Source organism: Oncorhynchus mykiss, chromosome 3 (assembly GCF_057628025.1).
Source record: "Oncorhynchus mykiss isolate SJ-2025 chromosome 3, ASM5762802v1, whole genome shotgun sequence".
Lineage (NCBI taxonomy): Eukaryota > Metazoa > Chordata > Actinopteri > Salmoniformes > Salmonidae > Oncorhynchus > Oncorhynchus mykiss.
Window position 1 is genome coordinate 83529715 of NC_143024.1, and position 19755 is coordinate 83549469.

The 19755-nt window shown below is 45.6% G+C and overlaps 1 protein-coding gene across 1 annotated transcript in view; it reads right to left on the reverse strand.

Annotated features, from left to right (window-relative positions):
• Positions 1–15791, reverse strand: part of LOC110504652 (TLR adapter interacting with SLC15A4 on the lysosome) — a 40022-nt gene extending 24231 nt beyond the window's left edge. The window contains 2 exon segments of the mRNA XM_090230602.1: positions 14853–15354; positions 15357–15791. Coding sequence (XP_090086728.1) covers positions 14853–15354; positions 15357–15791 — 937 coding nt within the window.
• Between the last annotated feature and the right edge of the window lie 3964 nt (positions 15792–19755).

Here is a 19755-nt window from a genome sequence, read left to right on the forward strand (position 1 = left end):
TTATATTTTCTATGTGGGGTTCTAGGTTGTTTTTTCTATGTTGGGGTTTTGGTATGATTCCTAATTAGAGGCAGCTGGCTATCGTTGTCTCTAATTGGGGATCATACTTAAGTAGCATTTTGTCCACCTGTGGGTTATGGGATATTGTTTATGTTTTGAGTTAGTGCACATAGCATCTCGTTAGTCACGGTTCGTTGTTTGTTTCCTTATTTGTTTTGTTCTAGGTTTTTCACTTTAATAAATTATGTGGAAACCATTTGTGCTGCAGCTTGGTCCGACCATTATTACGACGAATGTGACAACTGGAGTGATAGATGTGCAGATGATTATGTGCAAGTGGAGATACTGGGGTGCAAAAGAGCAAAAAAAAAAATAACAATATTGGGATGAGGTAGTTGGGTGTGCTATTTACAAATGGGCTGTGCGCAGGTACAGTGATCGCTAAGCTTCTCTGACAGCTGATGCTTAAAGTTAGTGAGGGAGATATAAGTCTCCAGCTTCAGTGATTTTTGCAATTCGTTCCAGTCATTAGTAGCAGAGAACTAGAAGGAAAGGCGGCCAAAGGAGGTGTTGGCTTTGGGGGTGACCAGTGAAATATACCTGCTGGAGCACATGCGACAGGTGGGTGTTGCTATGGTGACCAGTGAGCTGAGATAAGGTGGGGCTTTACCTAGCAAAGACTTATAGATGACCTGGAGACAGTGGGTTTGGCAACGAATATGTAGCGAGGGCCAGCCAACGAGATCATACAGGTCGCAGTGTTGGGTAGTATATGGGGCTTTGGTGACATAACGGATGGCACTGTGATAGACTATAACCGATTTGCTGAGTAGAGTGTTGGAGGCTATTTTGTAAATTACATCACAGAAGTCGAGGATCGGTAGGATAGTCAGTTTTACGAGGGTCTGTTTGGCAGCATGAGTGAAGGAGGCTTTGTTGCAAAATAGGAAGCTGATTCTAGATTTAATTTTGGATTGGAGATGCTTAATGTGAGTCTGGAAGGAGAGTTTACAATCTAACCAGACAACTAAGTATTTGTAGTTGTCCACATATTCTAAGTCAGAACCGTCCAGAGTAGTGATGCAGATCGGGTGGGCAGGTGTGGGAAGCGCTCGGTTGAAAAGCATGCATTTAGTTTTACTAGCGTTTAAGATCAGTTGGAGGTCACGGAAGGAGAGTTGTATGGCATTGAAGCTCGTCTGGAGGTTTATTAACACAGCGTCCAAAGAAGGGCCAGATGTATACAGAATGGTGTCATCTGCGTAGAGGTGGATCAGAGAATCACCAGCAGCAAGAGCAACATCATTGATGTATACAGAGAAGAGAGTCGGCCCGAGAATTGAACCCTGTGACACCACCATAGAGACTGCCAGAGGTCCGGACAACAGGCCCTCTGATTTAACACACTGAACTCTATCTGAGAAGTAGTTGGTGAACCAGGCCAGGCAGTCATTTGAGAAACCAAGGCTATTGAGTCTGCCGATAAGAATACGGTGATTGACAGAGTGGAAAGCCTTGGCCAGGTCGATGAATACGGCTGCACAGTACTATCTTTTATCGATGGCAGTTATGATATTGTGTCGGACCTTTAGCGTGGTTGAGGTGCACCCATGACCAACTCGGACGCCAGATTGCATAGTGGAGAAGGTACGGAGGAATACGAAATGGTTGGTGATCTGTGTCAACTTGGCTTTGGAAGACAGGGTAGGATAGATATAGGTCTGTAACAGTCTGGGTCTAGAGTGTCTCCCCCTTTGAAGACGGGAATGACCGTGGCAGCTTTCCAATCTTCAGGGATCTCAGACGATACGAAAGAGAGGTTGAACAGACTGGTAATAGGGGTTGCAACAATTTTGGAGGATAATTTTTAGAAAGAGAGGGTCCAGATTGTCTAGCCCAGCTGATTTGTAGGGATCCAGATATTGCAGCTCTTTCAGATCATCAGCTATCTGGATTTGGGTGAAGGAGTTGCGGGGGGGTGGCTTGGGCATATTGCTGCGGGGGATGCAGAGCTGTTGGCTGGGGAGTAGTCAGGTGGAGAGCATGGCCAGCCGTAAAACGGTGCTTTATTGAAATTCTCGATGATCCTAGATTTATCAGTGGTGACAGTGTTTCCTATCCTCAATGGCCAGAAACAAAGAACTTTCTTCTGAAACTCATCATTCTATTCTTCTTCTGAGAATTGAAGACTATTCCATGCGAGAAATTGCCAAGAAACTGAAAATCTTGTACAACGCTGTGTACTACTCCCTTCACAGAACAGTGAATGAGTAAGATGAATGAGTGAGTATGATACTGTTTGTAAATTGTGTAATATGATTTTGGACTGTTTAATGAAGGAAAACTCAAAAAGGGGATTGGAGTGAACTAAATCAGAGGACCGCCCCTGAGCCCAGTTAGGGTCAGACATCCTGGGACAGCCCTTTACTGCCACTCCGAATAAAACCCAACTTTGAGAAATTATCACCAGACCGAGCTTACCTTAATTACGAGATGGCTAAAGGTTGCAGACCATTTTTTTCTCCATTAGGAGAGTACAAAGGTTGTAGACCATTGCTGAATCTTTTAACCATACCACATGGTTAACCTTTTGCGTGTAGGGGGAGTTTTTTTTGTTTTTGGCTAAAAAACTTACCCATTTGAAACTGCCTATTACTCAGCCCCAGAAACTTGTAATGTAATTGTCAGACTAGGATAGAAAACACTCTAAAGTTTCCAAAACTGTCAAAATATTGTCTGTGAGTATAACAGAACTGATATTGCAGGCGAAAACCTGAGGAAAATCCAATCAGGAAGTGCCTCTTATTTTGAAACCTCTCTGTTCCTATGCATGCCTATCCTCCATTTAAAGGGATATCAACCAGATTCATTTTTCGATGGCTTCCCTAAGGTGTCAACGGTCTTTACACATAGTTTCAGGCTTTTATTTTGAAAAATTAGCGAGAAAGATCACATTGCGTAAGTGGATAGGTGGGGGCTCTCAGAGTGAGTTTTGCATAACAGAGTAACCCGGCCATTGTTCCTCCCGGTCCTATTGAAAAACCTACACTCACAGTTGATATATTATTGAATATATATTTTAAAAACAACCTGAGGATTGATTATAAAAAACGTTTGAGATGTTTCTGTGGACATTATGGATATTATTTGGAATTTTCGTCTGCGTTGTCGTGACCGCTCTTTCCTGTGGATTTCTGAACATAACGCGGCAACGTAATGCAATTTCTGAACATAATGCGATATTTGGATATAAAAAATCATCTTTATGGAACAAAAGGAACATTTGTTGTGTAACTGGGAGTCTTGTGAGTGGAAACATCCGAATATCATTAAAGGTAAACGATTCATTTGATTGCTTTTCTGATTTTCGTGACCTAGCTACTTAATGCTTAGTGTACATAATGTTTTCCTGTGCTATCGATAAACTTACACAAACGCTTGGATTGCTTTCGCTGTAAAGCATAATTTCAAAATCTGAGACGACAGGTGTATTAACAAAAGGCTAAGCTGTGTTTTGCAATATCACACTTGTGATTTCATGAATATGAATATTTATAGTAATATTATTTGACTGTGGCGCTATGCTATTCAGCGGTTGCTGATGACAATTATCCCGCTTAAGGGATGGGTAGCGTCAAGAAGTTAAACTCTTAGACTATCAATACCAACAGAATAAGAACAAGTCTTTGATATTAATTACTAGTCTGCAGCTAGGAATTCGGTATCATTGAACGCGAAGAACGACAACCACCGAAACATCCATTCTATAACAAAATTAATGAATGTCACTGAACTATCCACTATAACCACGACAGAGAGAGAGAGGGAGAGAGACTTTGCACCAGAGATCAAGACGACACACTGAGCGTAAATATATATATTGATTGCAATTGCTCCCGAATGAGTGAGCGTTCATGTGCAAAGGATTAGCATTTCAATTATAGTTATCACTCTGTAGTGACTTCTTAGTCGACCCCCACTTCCCCTTTTGTCTAACAAGCCGCCATGCCGGTTTAACCCACTAGGGCACATTCTCATTTTATGTAACCACATTTACCTTGTTTGTTTGTTTATGCATTTCTGTGAATTACTTAGTTAGTAATAAATAAACGATTTAAGACAATTGATGTATGGATGACTCATAAGTGAAGACTGTGTTCGTGCAGATAACCAACAATTTACGACGTTTGGAATGAGACTAACGTGAGGTAAAGTAAATAATTCATTAATCAGAAGACTATGGATCAGATATGAAAATTCCTGTATTGAACACAGATAGACCCGTCTATAATTTGATTGATTATTAACATTTAAAAATACCTAAAGTTGTATTACAAAAGTAGTTTGAAATATTTTGGCAAAGTTTATAGACAACTTTTTGAAATATTTTGTAGGGACGTTGCGCATTTTGGAAGCAGTTTTTTTCTGTATCAAACACGCTTTATAAATTGACATTTGGATATATATGGACGGAATTAATCGAACAAAAGGACCAATTGTGATGTTTATGGGACATATTGTAGTGCCAACAAAAAAAGCTCGTCAAAAGTAATGCATGTTTTATATTTTATTTCTGCGTTTTGTGTAGCGCCTGCAGGGTTGAAATATGCTACCCTCTTTGTTTACTATTGTGCTATCATCAGATAATAGCTTCTTATGCTTTCGCCGAAAAGCCTTTTTAAAATCTGACATGTTGGCTGGATTCACGAGTGTAGCTTGATTTGTTTGATTTTTATATCATTTTTTATTTATTTGCCGCGCTGCATTTTCCCTGTTTTTTGCCCAAGTGGGACACAACCGTCCCCTAGACCATAAGAAGTTAACGTGCATTGTAGGTCTTGAAGTCAATCATTGAAACCACTAGAATACAGGACATGATTGAAGTGGTGTATTAAGTCCTGTGATTTCACTCCATATATTTGCCATCACAATCTTGTCTGTTAGGCTCTGTTGTATATGTCATACTTTAGTTCTCTCTTTAAAAACCCAAAATGTCCATACAGTGTCAACAAAATATTCTTCTTACAAATGTCTTTACAACATTTCAGAGATACAGAAGTATGTCCTTATTAAATTGGTGGAGATATTGGAGGAAGTGAGATGTGTTGGGAGAGCAGAGTCTCCAGGTCAAGGGGATCTAGGAAGACTTGCAGTCCCAGGACTCAGAGTTCCATGTCAAGAGGATGTAGAATGAGGAAGACTTGCAGTCCCAGGACTCAGAGTTCGATGTCAAGAGGATGTAGAATGAGGAAGACTTACGATATTCATAATCTACTAATTTTAATGTGTCACGTTTTGTTAATGCTATGAAATATTATACAATAGCCCATAGCAAAATGAAAACCTGATCTTTCAGAAGAATTTCACGACAATTATCATTATATTTACCTGTAGATGGTAAATATTTGCTATACCCTTAGCGCTTCATCGCGTAAACAAAAGGGAATATGTTCCATCATCTATGTTCATTTACACTAGAGCAAATTGTCCTGACATTTCTCAGCCCTTTTGGCTATATGAGTCTATACCCTCACGCACACATATTTGTTCTTTGTTATTATGAAAGTTGAATGTACTTTTCCAGCACCCCCCCATCTATTTACGTTGTTTATGCATATTCAGTGTGTCCTGATTATGTCAAAAAGATGGGAGGAATGGTGTAGCTGACAGCCAAGCTTTATTATCATTTGGAAATCTCTATTAAACCCTAAGCTGGATGTCATTGAAACCAGTTTGAATGCAGGTTTTTTTTGTGTTTTATGCAATGGAGTGGAAGTGGTTTTATGTACAAGCCCACTAGGTCTGGAAGAGTTAAAGCCCCAGCCATCTCTTCTAACTCAAACCTCAGCTGGAAAAACAATGCCTGTTTTTAATTTTCTTTCAAGGTCTCTGGAAATCAGTTTGTTTGGATATGCTCAAACTGTGGGGGCTGTCAGTGCAGTGTGTGTGAATCATATTTACATGTGTGTTTTTGTTTGGATCTGACTGGACTGGATTCTTTTAACTAGTACCTAGGCTGATGGAGCTAGATGAAAGCAGAAAAACTGAACATGTGTCTCCACGGCCTTGAGACTTCACGCTGGCCTCAACTGCAGTGCTCTGCTCTGTAAACACAGTTTCCTCCCGTGGCTGTGTGTTTGGACAAGAAACAAGGAAGTGGATCAAACCCTGGCTCAGAAGGGCAAATGGTGTGGCGGTCCCTTCAAATCGAAGGAAATGTGGATAAATAAACATGTAGCGCTGGGTCTCACTGATGTTCAAATGCAGGTGGTTCTGTTTTTCTTTGGTTCATGTGGGACGTGTCAGCAGCTGCGCCAAAAGTATAACCATGGTGAGCTGAGATTCTTATCTTTCACCTGTCTCAGGCAATGTGGAGGAAGTGAAAGCATAGACACACACACACAGGTACAAACACACAGGTGCACACACAGGTACAAACACACACACACACAGGTGCAAACACAAACATGTACATATACTCACACACAGACACCCAGTACATATGCACAGATACACACACACACAAAGAATTACGTACAGACAGACATACAGACATACAGAGACAGACAGACACTCAGTACAGTATGTTTAAGACTTGGTCGTGATGACATCATTGGCGGCAGACGATAGGGAATGGAATATAATGACCCATTAACTGTATGGCTTCAAGGAGATGGGTAGGACAGGAGACAGAAAGACCGAGAGAGTGTAAGAGGATGACTGGGAGAGAGATGTAGAAAGAGAGAGGGAGGGAGAGAGAGAAGGACTGGGATAGAGGGGAAGAAGCTGCATGAGAGAGAGAGTGCGCAAAATAAAAAGAGCGGGCAAGAGAGTGCGAGAGAGAGAGACAGAGGAGAGGCAACATACTATAAGACAGAGAAGGAAAAATTTGGCCTGGCATCTGCCAGTCCTGCTGGGATACACCTCTCTGCTCCCCTCTTGTGGTAGCTTAAAAAAGTGCAGATGGCAGAGCACACTTCACTACTTACTCAGCTACAGATACAGCCTACATAGAACATAGTTTTAATGTGCCGTAAAACTACCCTGAAATTCTTTACAACGTATCGAGATGGTTGTGAAACCTATCTGGACATTCACTGAAGGGCTGCGAGTGTTTTCTCCATATCTTTGACCACTCAAATGTTATATCACCACAGGACCACTTCAGTGTACTGTACTTTCACGATAATCTATTGGGAAGGATGTGCTGTACTGGGAGCACATCAGTGTTGCTGACATTTGTGTGATCAACATGTTTATTGATTTTGCACTAAAATGACGAGACAATAACATTACATACAATTTTACTGTTCTCTTTATGAAAACATGAGAACAGTGCAGACGTCTTTCCTCTCAACCACAGTTTCCACCTGAATGTCCATCTATTTATATCACTGCAGCTGTTTGAAAGCTGTTTCATTTCCCCAGAACGGTATGTACTGAGAGGAGAAAGGGAGAACCTGAGTGAAGGTAGAAAACTAAGAATAAGAAATAATAAGATGTTCAGACTTTAAAGCTAGGGGGAGGAGAGTGAACCTGTCTAGTACTGGATGACAGATGAGTCAAGTGTTAGTTTGATCTCTGTAGCAAGGTGGTGTCTGAGTCCAGTTGTTTCAGGGGTCAGGGGTTAAAGGATGTTTTTAACTTGGGGGTCAATTGTAGAGCTGAGAGGTCCCTGAGGTGTTGCTGCTGGGCCCCCTGCAATAATAGCAACAGTAGAAGTAGAGGTAGCACTAGCACCACTAGCAGCAGCACCAGTAGTAGTAGATGTAGCACTAGCACCACTAGCAGCAGCACCAGTAGTAGTAGATGTAGCACTAGCACCACTAGCAACAGTAGAAGTAGATGTAGCAGTAGCACCACTAGCAGCAGCACCAGTAGCAGTAGATGTAGCAGTAGCACCACTAGCAGCAGCACCAGTAGTAGTAGATGTAGCAGTAGCACCACTAGCAGCAGCACCAGTAGTAGTAGATGTAGCATTAGCACCACTAGCAGCAGCACCAGTAGTAGTAGATGTAGCATTAGCACCACTAGCAGCAGCACCAGTAGTAGTAGATGTAGCAGTAGCACCACTAGCAGCAGCACCAGTAGTAGTAGATGTAGCAGTAGCACCACTAGCAGCACCACCAGTAGTAGTAGATGTAGCACTAGCACCACTAGCAGCAGCATCAGTAGTAGTAGATGTAGCACTAGCACCACTAGCAGCAGCACCAGTAGTAGTAGATGTAGCACTAGCACCACTAGCAGCAGCACCAGTAGTAGTAGATGTAGCACTAGCACCACTAGCAGCAGCACCAGTAGTAGTAGATGTAGCACTAGCACCAGTAGTAGTAGATGTAGCACTAGCACCACTAGCAGCAGCATCAGTAGTAGTAGATGTAGCACTAGCACCACTAGCAGCAGCACCAGTAGTAGTAGATGTAGCACTAGCACCACTAGCAGCAGCATCAGTAGTAGTAGATGTAGCACTAGCACCAGTAGTAGTAGATGTAGCAGTAGCACCACTAGCAGCAGCACCAGTAGTAGTAGATGTAGCAGTAGCACCACTAGCAGCAGCACCAGTAGTAGTAGATGTAGCATTAGCACCACTAGCAGCAGCACCAGTAGTAGTAGATGTAGCACTAGCACCACTAGCAGCAGCACCAGTAGTAGTAGATGTAGCACTAGCACCACTAGCAGCAGCACCAGTAGTAGTAGATGTAGCACTAGCACCACTAGCAGCAGCACCAGTAGTAGTAGATGTAGCATTAGCACCACTAGCAGCAGCACCAGTAGTAGTAGATGTAGCACTAGCACCAGTAGCAGCAGCACCAGTAGTAGTAGATGTAGCAGTAGCACCACTAGCAGCAGCACCTGTAGTAGTAGATGTAGCATTAGCACCACTAGCAGCAGCACCAGTAGTAGTAGATGTAGCACTAGCACCACTAGCAGCAGCACCAGTAGTAGTAGATGTAGCACTAGCACCACTAGCATCAGCACCAGTAGTAGTAGATGTAGCAGTAGCACCACTAGCAGCAGCACCAGTAGTAGTAGATGTAGCAGTAGCACCACTAGCAGCAGCACCAGTAGTAGTAGATGTAGCACTAGCACCACTAGCAGCAGCATCAGTAGTAGTAGATGTAGCACTAGCACCACTAGCAGCAGCACCAGTAGTAGTAGATGTAGCACTAGCACCACTAGCAGCAGCACCAGTAGTAGTAGATGTAGCACTAGCACCACTAGCAGCAGCACCAGTAGTAGTAGATGTAGCACTAGCACCAGTAGTAGTAGATGTAGCACTAGCACCACTAGCAGCAGCATCAGTAGTAGTAGATGTAGCACTAGCACCACTAGCAGCAGCACCAGTAGTAGTAGATGTAGCACTAGCACCACTAGCAGCAGCATCAGTAGTAGTAGATGTAGCACTAGCACCAGTAGTAGTAGATGTAGCAGTAGCACCACTAGCAGCAGCACCAGTAGTAGTAGATGTAGCAGTAGCACCACTAGCAGCAGCACCAGTAGTAGTAGATGTAGCATTAGCACCACTAGCAGCAGCACCAGTAGTAGTAGATGTAGCACTAGCACCACTAGCAGCAGCACCAGTAGTAGTAGATGTAGCACTAGCACCACTAGCAGCAGCACCAGTAGTAGTAGATGTAGCACTAGCACCACTAGCAGCAGCACCAGTAGTAGTAGATGTAGCATTAGCACCACTAGCAGCAGCACCAGTAGTAGTAGATGTAGCACTAGCACCAGTAGCAGCAGCACCAGTAGTAGTAGATGTAGCAGTAGCACCACTAGCAGCAGCACCTGTAGTAGTAGATGTAGCATTAGCACCACTAGCAGCAGCACCAGTAGTAGTAGATGTAGCACTAGCACCACTAGCAGCAGCACCAGTAGTAGTAGATGTAGCACTAGCACCACTAGCATCAGCACCAGTAGTAGTAGATGTAGCAGTAGCACCACTAGCAGCAGCACCAGTAGTAGTAGATGTAGCAGTAGCACCACTAGCAGCAGCACCAGTAGTAGTAGATGTAGCACTAGCACCACTAGCATCAGCACCAGTAGTAGTAGATGTAGCAGTAGCACCACTAGCAGCAGCACCAGTAGTAGTAGATGTAGCAGTAGCACCACTAGCAGCAGCACCAGTAGTAGTAGATGTAGCACTAGCACCACTAGCAGCAGCATCAGTAGTAGTAGATGTAGCATTAGCACCACTAGCAGCAGCACCAGTAGTAGTAGATGTAGCACTAGCACCACTAGCAGCAGCACCAGTAGTAGTAGATGTAGCACTAGCACCACTAGCAGCAGCACCAGTAGTAGTAGATGTAGCAGTAGCACCACTAGCAGCAGCACCAGTAGTAGTAGATGTAGCACTAGCACCACTAGCAGCAGCACCAGTAGTAGTAGATGTAGCACTAGCACCACTAGCAGCAGCATCAGTAGTAGTAGATGTAGCACTAGCACCACTAGCAGCAGCACCAGTAGTAGTAGATGTAGCACTAGCACCACTAGCAGCAGCACCAGTAGTAGTAGATGTAGCAGTAGCACCACTAGCAGCAGCATCAGTAGTATTAAATGTAGCACTAGCACCACTAGCAGCAGCATCAGTAGTAGTAGATGTAGCACTAGCACCACTAGCAGCAGCACCAGTAGTAGTAGATGTAGCACTAGCACCACTAGCAGCAGCACCAGTAGTAGTAGATGTAGCATTAGCACCACTAGCAGCAGCACCAGTAGTAGTAGATGTAGCACTAGCACCACTAGCAGCAGCACCAGTAGTAGTAGATGTAGCACTAGCACCACTAGCAGCAGCACCAGTAGTAGTAGATGTAGCAGTAGCACCACTAGCAGCAGCACCAGTAGTAGTAGATGTAGCATTAGCACCACTAGCAGCAGCATCAGTAGTAGTAGATGTAGCACTAGCACCACTAGCAGCAGCACCAGTAGTAGTAGATGTAGCATTAGCACCACTAGCAGCAGCACCAGTAGTAGTAGATGTAGCACTAGCACCACTAGCAGCAGCACCAGTAGTAGTAGATGTAGCACTAGCACCACTAGCAGCAGCACCAGTAGTAGTAGATGTAGCAGTAGCACCACCAGCAGCAGCATCAGTAGTAGTAGATGTAGCAGTAGCACTACTAGCAGCAGCATCAGTAGTATTAAATGTAGCACTATAACTTTACCCCGTCCCCTCGCCCATACCCGGGCGTGAACCAGGGACCCTCTGCACACATCAACAACAGTCACCCTCGAAGCATCGTTACCCATCGCTCCACAAAAGCCGCGGCCCTTGCAGAGCAAGGGGAACTACTACTTCAAGGTCTCAGAGCAAGTGACGTCACCGATTGAAACGCTATTTAGCGCGCACCACCGCTAACTAAGCTAGCCGTTTCACATCCGTTACACTAGCACCACTAGCAGCAGCACCAGTAGTAGTAGATGTAGCACTAGCACCACTAGCAGCAGCATCAGTAGTAGTAGATGTAGCACTAGCACCACTAGCAGCAGCACCAGTAGTAGTAGATGTAGCATTAGCACCACTAGCAGCAGCACCAGTAGTAGTAGATGTAGCACTAGCACCAGTAGTAGTAGATGTAGCACTAGCACCACTAGCAGCAGCACCAGTAGTAGTAGATGTAGCACTAGCACCACTAGCAGCAGCACCAGTAGTAGTAGATGTAGCAGTAGCACCACTAGCAACAGCATCAGTAGTAGTAGATGTAGCATTAGCACCAGTAGTAGTAGATGTAGCACTAGCACCAGTAGCAGTAGATGTAGCATTAGCACCACTAGCAGCAGCACCAGTAGTAGTAGATGTAGCACTAGCACCACTAGCAGCAGCACCAGTAGTAGTAGATGTAGCACTAGCACCACTAGCAGCAGCACCAGTAGTAGTAGATGTAGCACAAGGCACCACTAGCAGCAGCACCAGTAGTAGTAGATGTAGCACTAGCACCACTAGCAGCAGCACCAGTAGTAGTAGATGTAGCACTAGCACCACTAGCAGCAGCACCAGTAGTAGTAGATGTAGCACTAGCACCACTAGCAGCAGCACCAGTAGTAGTAGATGTAGCACTAGCACCACTAGCAGCAGCACCAGTAGTAGTAGATGTAGCACTAGCACCACTAGCAGCAGCACCAGTAGTAGTAGATGTAGCATTAGCACCACTAGCAGCAGCACCAGTAGTAGTAGATGTAGCACTAGCACCACTAGCAGCAGCACCAGTAGTAGTAGATGTAGCATTAGCACCACTAGCAGCAGCATCAGTAGTAGTAGATGTAGCACTAGCACCACTAGCAGCAGCATCAGTAGTAGTAGATATAGCACTAGCACCACTAGCAGCAGCACCAGTAGTAGTATATGTAGCACTAGCACCACTAGCAGCAGCACCAGTAGTAGTAGATGTAGCACTAGCACCACTAGCAGCAGCACCAGTAGTAGTAGATGTAGCACTAGCACCACTAGCAGCAGCACCAGTAGTAGTAGATGTAGCACTAGCACCACTAGCAGCAGCACCAGTAGTAGTAGATGTAGCACTAGCACCACTAGCAGCAGCACCAGTAGTAGTAGATGTAGCACTAGCACCACTAGCAGCAGCACCAGTAGTAGTAGATGTAGCATTAGCACCACTAGCAGCAGCACCAGTAGTAGTAGATGTAGCACTAGCACCACTAGCAGCAGCACCAGTAGTAGTAGATGTAGCATTAGCACCACTAGCAGCAGCACCAATAGTAGTAGATGTAGCACTAGCACCACTAGCAGCAGCACCAGTAGTAGTAGATGTAGCATTAGCACCACTAGCAGCAGCATCAGTAGTAGTAGATGTAGCACTAGCACCACTAGCAGCAGCATCAGTAGTAGTAGATATAGCACTAGCACCACTAGCAGCAGCACCAGTAGTAGTATATGTAGCACTAGCACCACTAGCAGCAGCACCAGTAGTAGTAGATGTAGCACTAGCACCACTAGCAGCAGCACCAGTAGTAGTAGATGTAGCACTAGCACCACTAGCAGCAGCACCAGTAGTAGTAGATGTAGCACTAGCACCACTAGCAGCAGCACCAGTAGTAGTAGATGTAGCATTAGCACCACTAGCAGCAGCACCAGTAGTAGTAGATGTAGCAGTAGCACCACTAGCAGCAGCATCAGTAGTAGTAGATGTAGCACTAGCACCACTAGCAGCAGCACCAGTAGTAGTAGATGTAGCACTAGCACCACTAGCAGCAGCACCAGTAGTAGTAGATGTAGCATTAGCACCACTAGCAGCAGCACCAGTAGTAGTAGATGTAGCACTAGCACCACTAGCAGCAGCACCAGTAGTAGTAGATGTAGCATTAGCACCACTAGCAGCAGCACCAGTAGTAGTAGATGTAGCAGTAGCACCACTAGCAGCAGCACCAGTAGTAGTAGATGTAGCAGTAGCACCACTAGCAGCAGCACCAGTAGTAGTAGATGTAGCAGTAGCACCAGTAGCAGCAGCACCAGTAGTAGTAGATGTAGCATTAGCACCACTAGCAGCAGCACCAGTAGTAGTAGATGTAGCAGTAGCACCAGTAGTAGTAGATGTAGCAGTAGCACCACTAGCAGTAGCACCAGTAGTAGTAGATGTAGCACTAGCACCACTAGCAGCAGCACCAGTAGTAGTAGATGTAGCAGTAGCACCACTAGCAGCAGCACCAGTAGTAGTAGATGTAGCAGTAGCACCACTAGCAGCAGCACCAGTAGTAGTAGATGTAGCATTAGCACCACTAGCAGCAGCACCAGTAGTAGTAGATGTAGCAGTAGCACCAGTAGTAGTAGATGTAGCAGTAGCACCACTAGCAGTAGCACCAGTAGTAGTAGATGTAGCACTAGCACCACTAGCAGCAGCACCAGTAGTAGTAGATGTAGCACTAGCACCACTAGCAGCAGCACCAGTAGTAGTAGATGTAGCAGTAGCACCACTAGCAGCAGCACCAGTAGTAGTAGATGTAGCACTAGCACCACTAGCAGCAGCATCAGTAGTAGTAGATGTAGCATTAGCACCACTAGCAGCAGCACCAGTAGTAGTAGATGTAGCATTAGCACCACTAGCAGCAGCACCAGTAGTAGTAGATGTAGCACTAGCACCACTAGCAGCAGCATCAGTAGTAGTAGATGTTTGAATGCTAAATGACGAGACAGAGGCATTGATGCGAGTAACCAGTCTTGTTCAGTACATCACAACGCATCCGGGTATCTCAAGCACCCCGGTAAAACACAAGAGTTGCAGTAATGAACATTTACCAACAGATGGCATCACTGTGCCATCTTACACCCATAACAGTAGATGTAGCATTAGCACCACTAGCAGCAGCACCAGTAGTAGTAGATGTAGCATTAGCACCACTAGCAGCAGCACCAGTAGTAGTAGATGTAGCAGTAGCACCACTAGCAGCAGCACCAGTAGTAGTAGATGTAGCACTAGCACCAGTAGTAGCAGCACCAGTAGTAGTAGATGTAGCAGTAGCACCACTAGCAGCAGCACCAGTAGTAGTAGATGTAGCACTAGCACCACTAGCAGCAGCACCAGTAGTAGTAGATGTAGCATTAGCACCACTAGCAGCAGCACCAGTAGTAGTAGATGTAGCAGTAGCACCACTAGCAGCAGCACCAGTAGTAGTAGATGTAGCACTAGCACCACTAGCAGCAGCACCAGTAGCAGTAGATGTAGCACTAGCACCAGTAGTAGTAGATGTAGCACTAGCACCACTAGCAGCAGCATCAGTAGTAGTAGATGTAGCACTAGCACCACTAGCAGCAGCACCAGTAGTAGTAGATGTAGCATTAGCACCACTAGCAGCAGCACCAGTAGTAGTAGATGTAGCACTAGCACCACTAGCAGCAGCACCAGTAGCAGTATCAGTGGGGAGCTGCAGATCCATGGAGATCTGGAGTAGGGGAGTACTGATCTCACTGGACTGCAGGCCGCTGGCCACCCTCAGTAGGCAGCTGAGCACCATGTCTTTGGCCCGGCCCGCTTCCAGATGGCCCTCACGGCTCAGCTGCAGGGTGATCTGATCCAGGCTGGTAAGAATCAACTCTGAGGCCAGCAGAGGGCAGGGCAAGCCCTCACCACAGCCCCAATCATGGACCATGTTCTCCAGCATGTACTGTTGTTACAGGTCCAGTCTCTTGTTCTCCAGGTAGCGGTTGAGCTGCGCGTTAGAGAGTGGCCCCTCGAGCCCCTGAAAAAGGACGCTCCGGTCGTGGCCGCTCCCCACCCTCCAGCGGGAGGACCCCGTGCATGAGCCCCACTGGAGAGGACGCAGAAGCCTGTCTTCAGTGGCCCGATCTGGGGGAGAGTCTTCTGCGGTCGGGGGTACGTCACAGGAATGTTGGCTTGGTTGTCGCTACATCGCAGGACCTCCCCATTGTGGGCCGAGAGGCAGCACCTGGTCCCCCCCATGTGGAGGTCGCTGTAGTTCTGACAGATGCTCTGACAGAAGGAGGGCACCAGGAAGGGGACCTCGCCACCGGAACAAGCCTGCCCAGGGATCTCCATCTCTGGGGAGATGTGTCTGTCAGGATGGGGCCTCTGGGAATGCAGGTCCCGCGGTGGAGATAAAGCCTGGGGCTGGATTTGGGCACTCGCCTGGGAGGGCCTCTGGCTTTGGAGCACTCCATTTCTGCTTGGCTGGCCTGGAGAGGCCTGAACCAGGGTGGCTGCAGTCGGCTCTGACCCAGCCTTCACGCTCATCCTGGGGGGCTCTATTATAGGGGGGAGAGGGTCCAGTCTATCCTGGTCACTACAGTAGGTCATACTCCATAGTCTGCTCTCACACAGCATGGCTGGAAAGGAACACACATACAGCAGTTTGGCCAGTTCATTTTTACACTGCTGGTACTTGCTGTTTATTATCTATGCATAGTCACTTTGCCCTTACCTACATGTAAAAATTACCTCGACGAACCTGTAACCCCGGACATTGACTCGGTTCCGGTACCCCCTGTATATAGTCTCATTATTGTTATGTAATTGTGTTACTTATTTATTTTACTTTAGTTTATTTAGTAAATATTTTCTTAACTGCATTGTTGGTTAAGGCTTGTAAGTAAGTATTTCACGGTAAGGTCATACCTGTATTCGGCACATGTAACTAATAGAATTTGATTTTACAGCAGTTTGATCAGTTTACAGCAGTTTGGTCAAAATATATTTTGGAATGTATTCATACATTTAAGAACTAACTGTGGAAAGTTATATGTATTTTTGTTTGTTAGTAAAGCACCTTACCTTCAAATACCTACCAAGCCAGTGCAGTATTGTACCAAGCCAGTGCAGTATTGTACCAAGCTAGTGCAGTATTGTACCAAGCCAGTGCAGTGTTGTACCAAGCCAGTGCAGTATTGTACCAAGCCAGTGCAGTATTGTACCAAGCCAGTGCAGTGTTGTACCAAGCCAGTGCAGTATAGTATTGTACCAAGCCAGTGCAGTATTGTACCAAGCCAGTGCAGTGTTGTACCAAGCCAGTGCAGTGTTGTACCAAGCCAGTGCAGTGTTGTACCAAGCCAGTGCAGTATTGTACCAAGCCAGTGCAGTATTGTACCAAGCCAGTGCAGTGTTGTACCAAGCCAGTGCAGTGTTGTACCAAGCTAGTGCAGTATTGTACCAAGCCAGTGCAGTGTTGTACCAAGCCAGTGCAGTATTGTACCAAGCCAGTGCAGTATTGTACCAAGCCAGTGCAGTGTTGTACCAAGCCAGTGCAGTATTGTACCAAGCCAGTGCAGTATTGTACCAAGCCAGTGCAGTGTTGTACCAAGCCAGTGCAGTATAGTATTGTACCAAGCCAGTGCAGTATTGTACCAAGCCAGTGCAGTATTGTACCAAGCTAGTGCAGTATTGTACCAAGCCAGTGCAGTGTTGTACCAAGCCAGTGCAGTATTGTACCAAGCCAGTGCAGTATTGTACCAAGCCAGTGCAGTGTTGTACCAAGCCAGTGCAGTATAGTATTGTACCAAGCCAGTGCAGTATTGTACCAAGCCAGTGCAGTGTTGTACCAAGCCAGTGCAGTGTTGTACCAAGCCAGTGCAGTGTTGTACCAAGCCAGTGCAGTATTGTACCAAGCCAGTGCAGTATTGTACCAAGCCAGTGCAGTGTTGTACCAAGCCAGTGCAGTGTTGTACCAAGCCAGTGCAGTATTGTACCAAGCCAGTGCAGTGTTGTACCAAGCCAGTGCAGTGTTGTACCAAGCCAGTGCAGTGTTGTACCAAGCCAGTGCAGTATTGTACCAAGCCAGTGCAGTATTGTACCAAGCCAGTGCAGTATTGTACCAAGCCAGTGCAGTGTTGTACCAAGCCAGTGCAGTGTTGTACCAAGCCAGTGCAGTGTTGTACCAAGCCAGTGCAGTGTTGTACCAAGCCAGTGCAGTATTGTACCAAGCCAGTACAGTGTTGTACCAAGCCAGTGCAGTATTGTACCAAGCCAGTGCAGTATTGTACCAAGCCAGTACAGTATTGTACCAAGCCAGTGCAGTGTTGTACCAAGCCAGTGCAGTGTTGTACCAAGCCAGTGCGTTATAATAGACCAGTGTGAGTGAGTGGTTTTGTGTAACTAGCACTACTTTATACAAGACCAAGAGGAAGTGAGAGAGCGGTCTCATGTCCAGTTTTTCGGATGACTGCCTTGCCTGGTTCACCAATTACTTTGCAGACAGAGTTCAGTGTGTCAAATCGGAGGGCATGCTGTCTGGTCCTCTGGCAGTCTCTATGGGGGTGCCACAGGGTTCAATTCTCGGGCCGACTCTTTTCTCTGTATATATCAATGATGTTTCTCATGCTGCGGGCGATTCCCTGATCCACCTCTACGCAGACGACACCATTCTATATACTTCCGGCCCGTCCTTGGACACTGTGCTATCTAACCTCCAAACGAGCTTCAATGCCATACAGCACTCCTTCCGTGGCCTCCAACTGCTCTTAAACGCTAGTAAAACCAAATGCATGCTTTTCAACCGTTCGCTGCCTGCACCCGCACGCCTGACCAGCATCACCACCCTGGATGGTTCCGACCTTGAATATGTGGACATCTATAAGTACCTAGGTGTCTGGCTAGACTCTAAACTCTCCTTCCAGACCCATATCAAACATCTCCAATCGAAAATCAAATCAAGAGTCGGCTTTCTATTCCGCAACAAAGCCTCCTTCACTCACGCCGCCAAACTTACCCTAGTAAAACTGACTATCCTACCGATCCTCGACTTCGGCGATGTCATCTACAAAATTGCTTCCAACACTCTACTCAGCAAACTGGATGCAGTTTATCACAGTGCCATCCGTTTTGTCACTAAAGCACCTTATACCACCCACCACTGCGACTTGTATGCTCTAGTCGGCTGGCCCTCGCTACATATTCGTCGCCAGACCCACTGGCTCCAGGTCATCTACAAGTCCATGCTAGGTAAAGCTCCGCCTTATCTCAGTTCACTGGTTACGATGGCAACACCCATCCGTAGCACGCGCTCCAGCAGGTGTATCTCACTGATCATCCCTAAAGCCAACACCTCATTTGGCCGCCTTTCGTTCCAGTTCTCTGCTGCCTGTGACTGGAACGAATTGCAAAAATCGCTGAAGTTGGAGACTTTTAGCTCCCTCACCAACTTCAAACATCTGCTATCTGAGCAGCTAACCGATCGCTGCAGCTGTACATAGTCTATTGGTAAATAGCCCACCCATTTTCACCTACCTCATCCCCATACTGTTTTTATTTATTTATTTTTCTGCTCTTTTGCACACCAATATCTCTACCTTTACATAACCATCTGATCATTTATCACTCCAGTGCTAATCTGCATAATTGTAATTATTTGCCTACCTTCTCATGCCTTTTGCACACAATGTATATATAGACTCCCCTTTTTCTACTGTGTTATTGACTTGTTAATTGTTTACTCCATGTGTAACTCTGTGTTGTCTGTTCACACTGCTATGCCTTATCTTGGCCAGGTCGCAGTTGCAAATGAGAACTTGTTCTCAACTAGCCTACCTGGTTAAATAAAGGTGAAATAAAAAATAAATAAAATAAAACAACAGTTTAGTTGAAAAAAAAGCAGGTGAGTAGTTTAAAAGAGGAAGGAAATAGTTATTTAATGAAAGAACACGACAAGCAAATACTATAGAAAGGGGACTCTCTTTCTCCTTTTGTCTCAGTGTAAAAGGATGTGGCCCTTCTTAAAGTAATGGAACAATGTGTGTATGTCAGTGTGTGTGTTTAATAAGAGTGGAGCGAAAACTCACAGACACTAGGCCCTTCAAGGAATGAGTTTGACACATGGCCTAGTGTCTGCTGGCTTTTCTTTTCGATAATACATAGAAAACCAGGTGAGGGGAGTTCCAAACTAATCAGTGACCTTAATTCATAAATCAAGTATGGGAGGAGCGAAAACCCTCAGACACTCGGCCCTCCGTTGAATGAGTTTGACACATGTGCACTAGTCACTGGAGATTGCCTTGAATCTGCTGGCCAGCACAGAACCAGTCCAACAATGGCGTTCAGAGGGCCTGAAACATGAGACTGCAGCTTAATTATTTATTTGGCAGGGAAACTTCGACAGATATTAATCTCACAGTCTGACGATTAGGATGGCTAAGGTTTTGTCAAATAATGAGGAACACATGCATGGCTCTGGTCCTCTGAGATCTGAATGAGGAACACATGCATGGCTCTGGTCCTCTGAGATCTGAATGAGGAACGCATGCATGGCTCTGGTCCTCTGAGATCTGAATGAGGAACACATGCATGGCTCTGGTCCTCT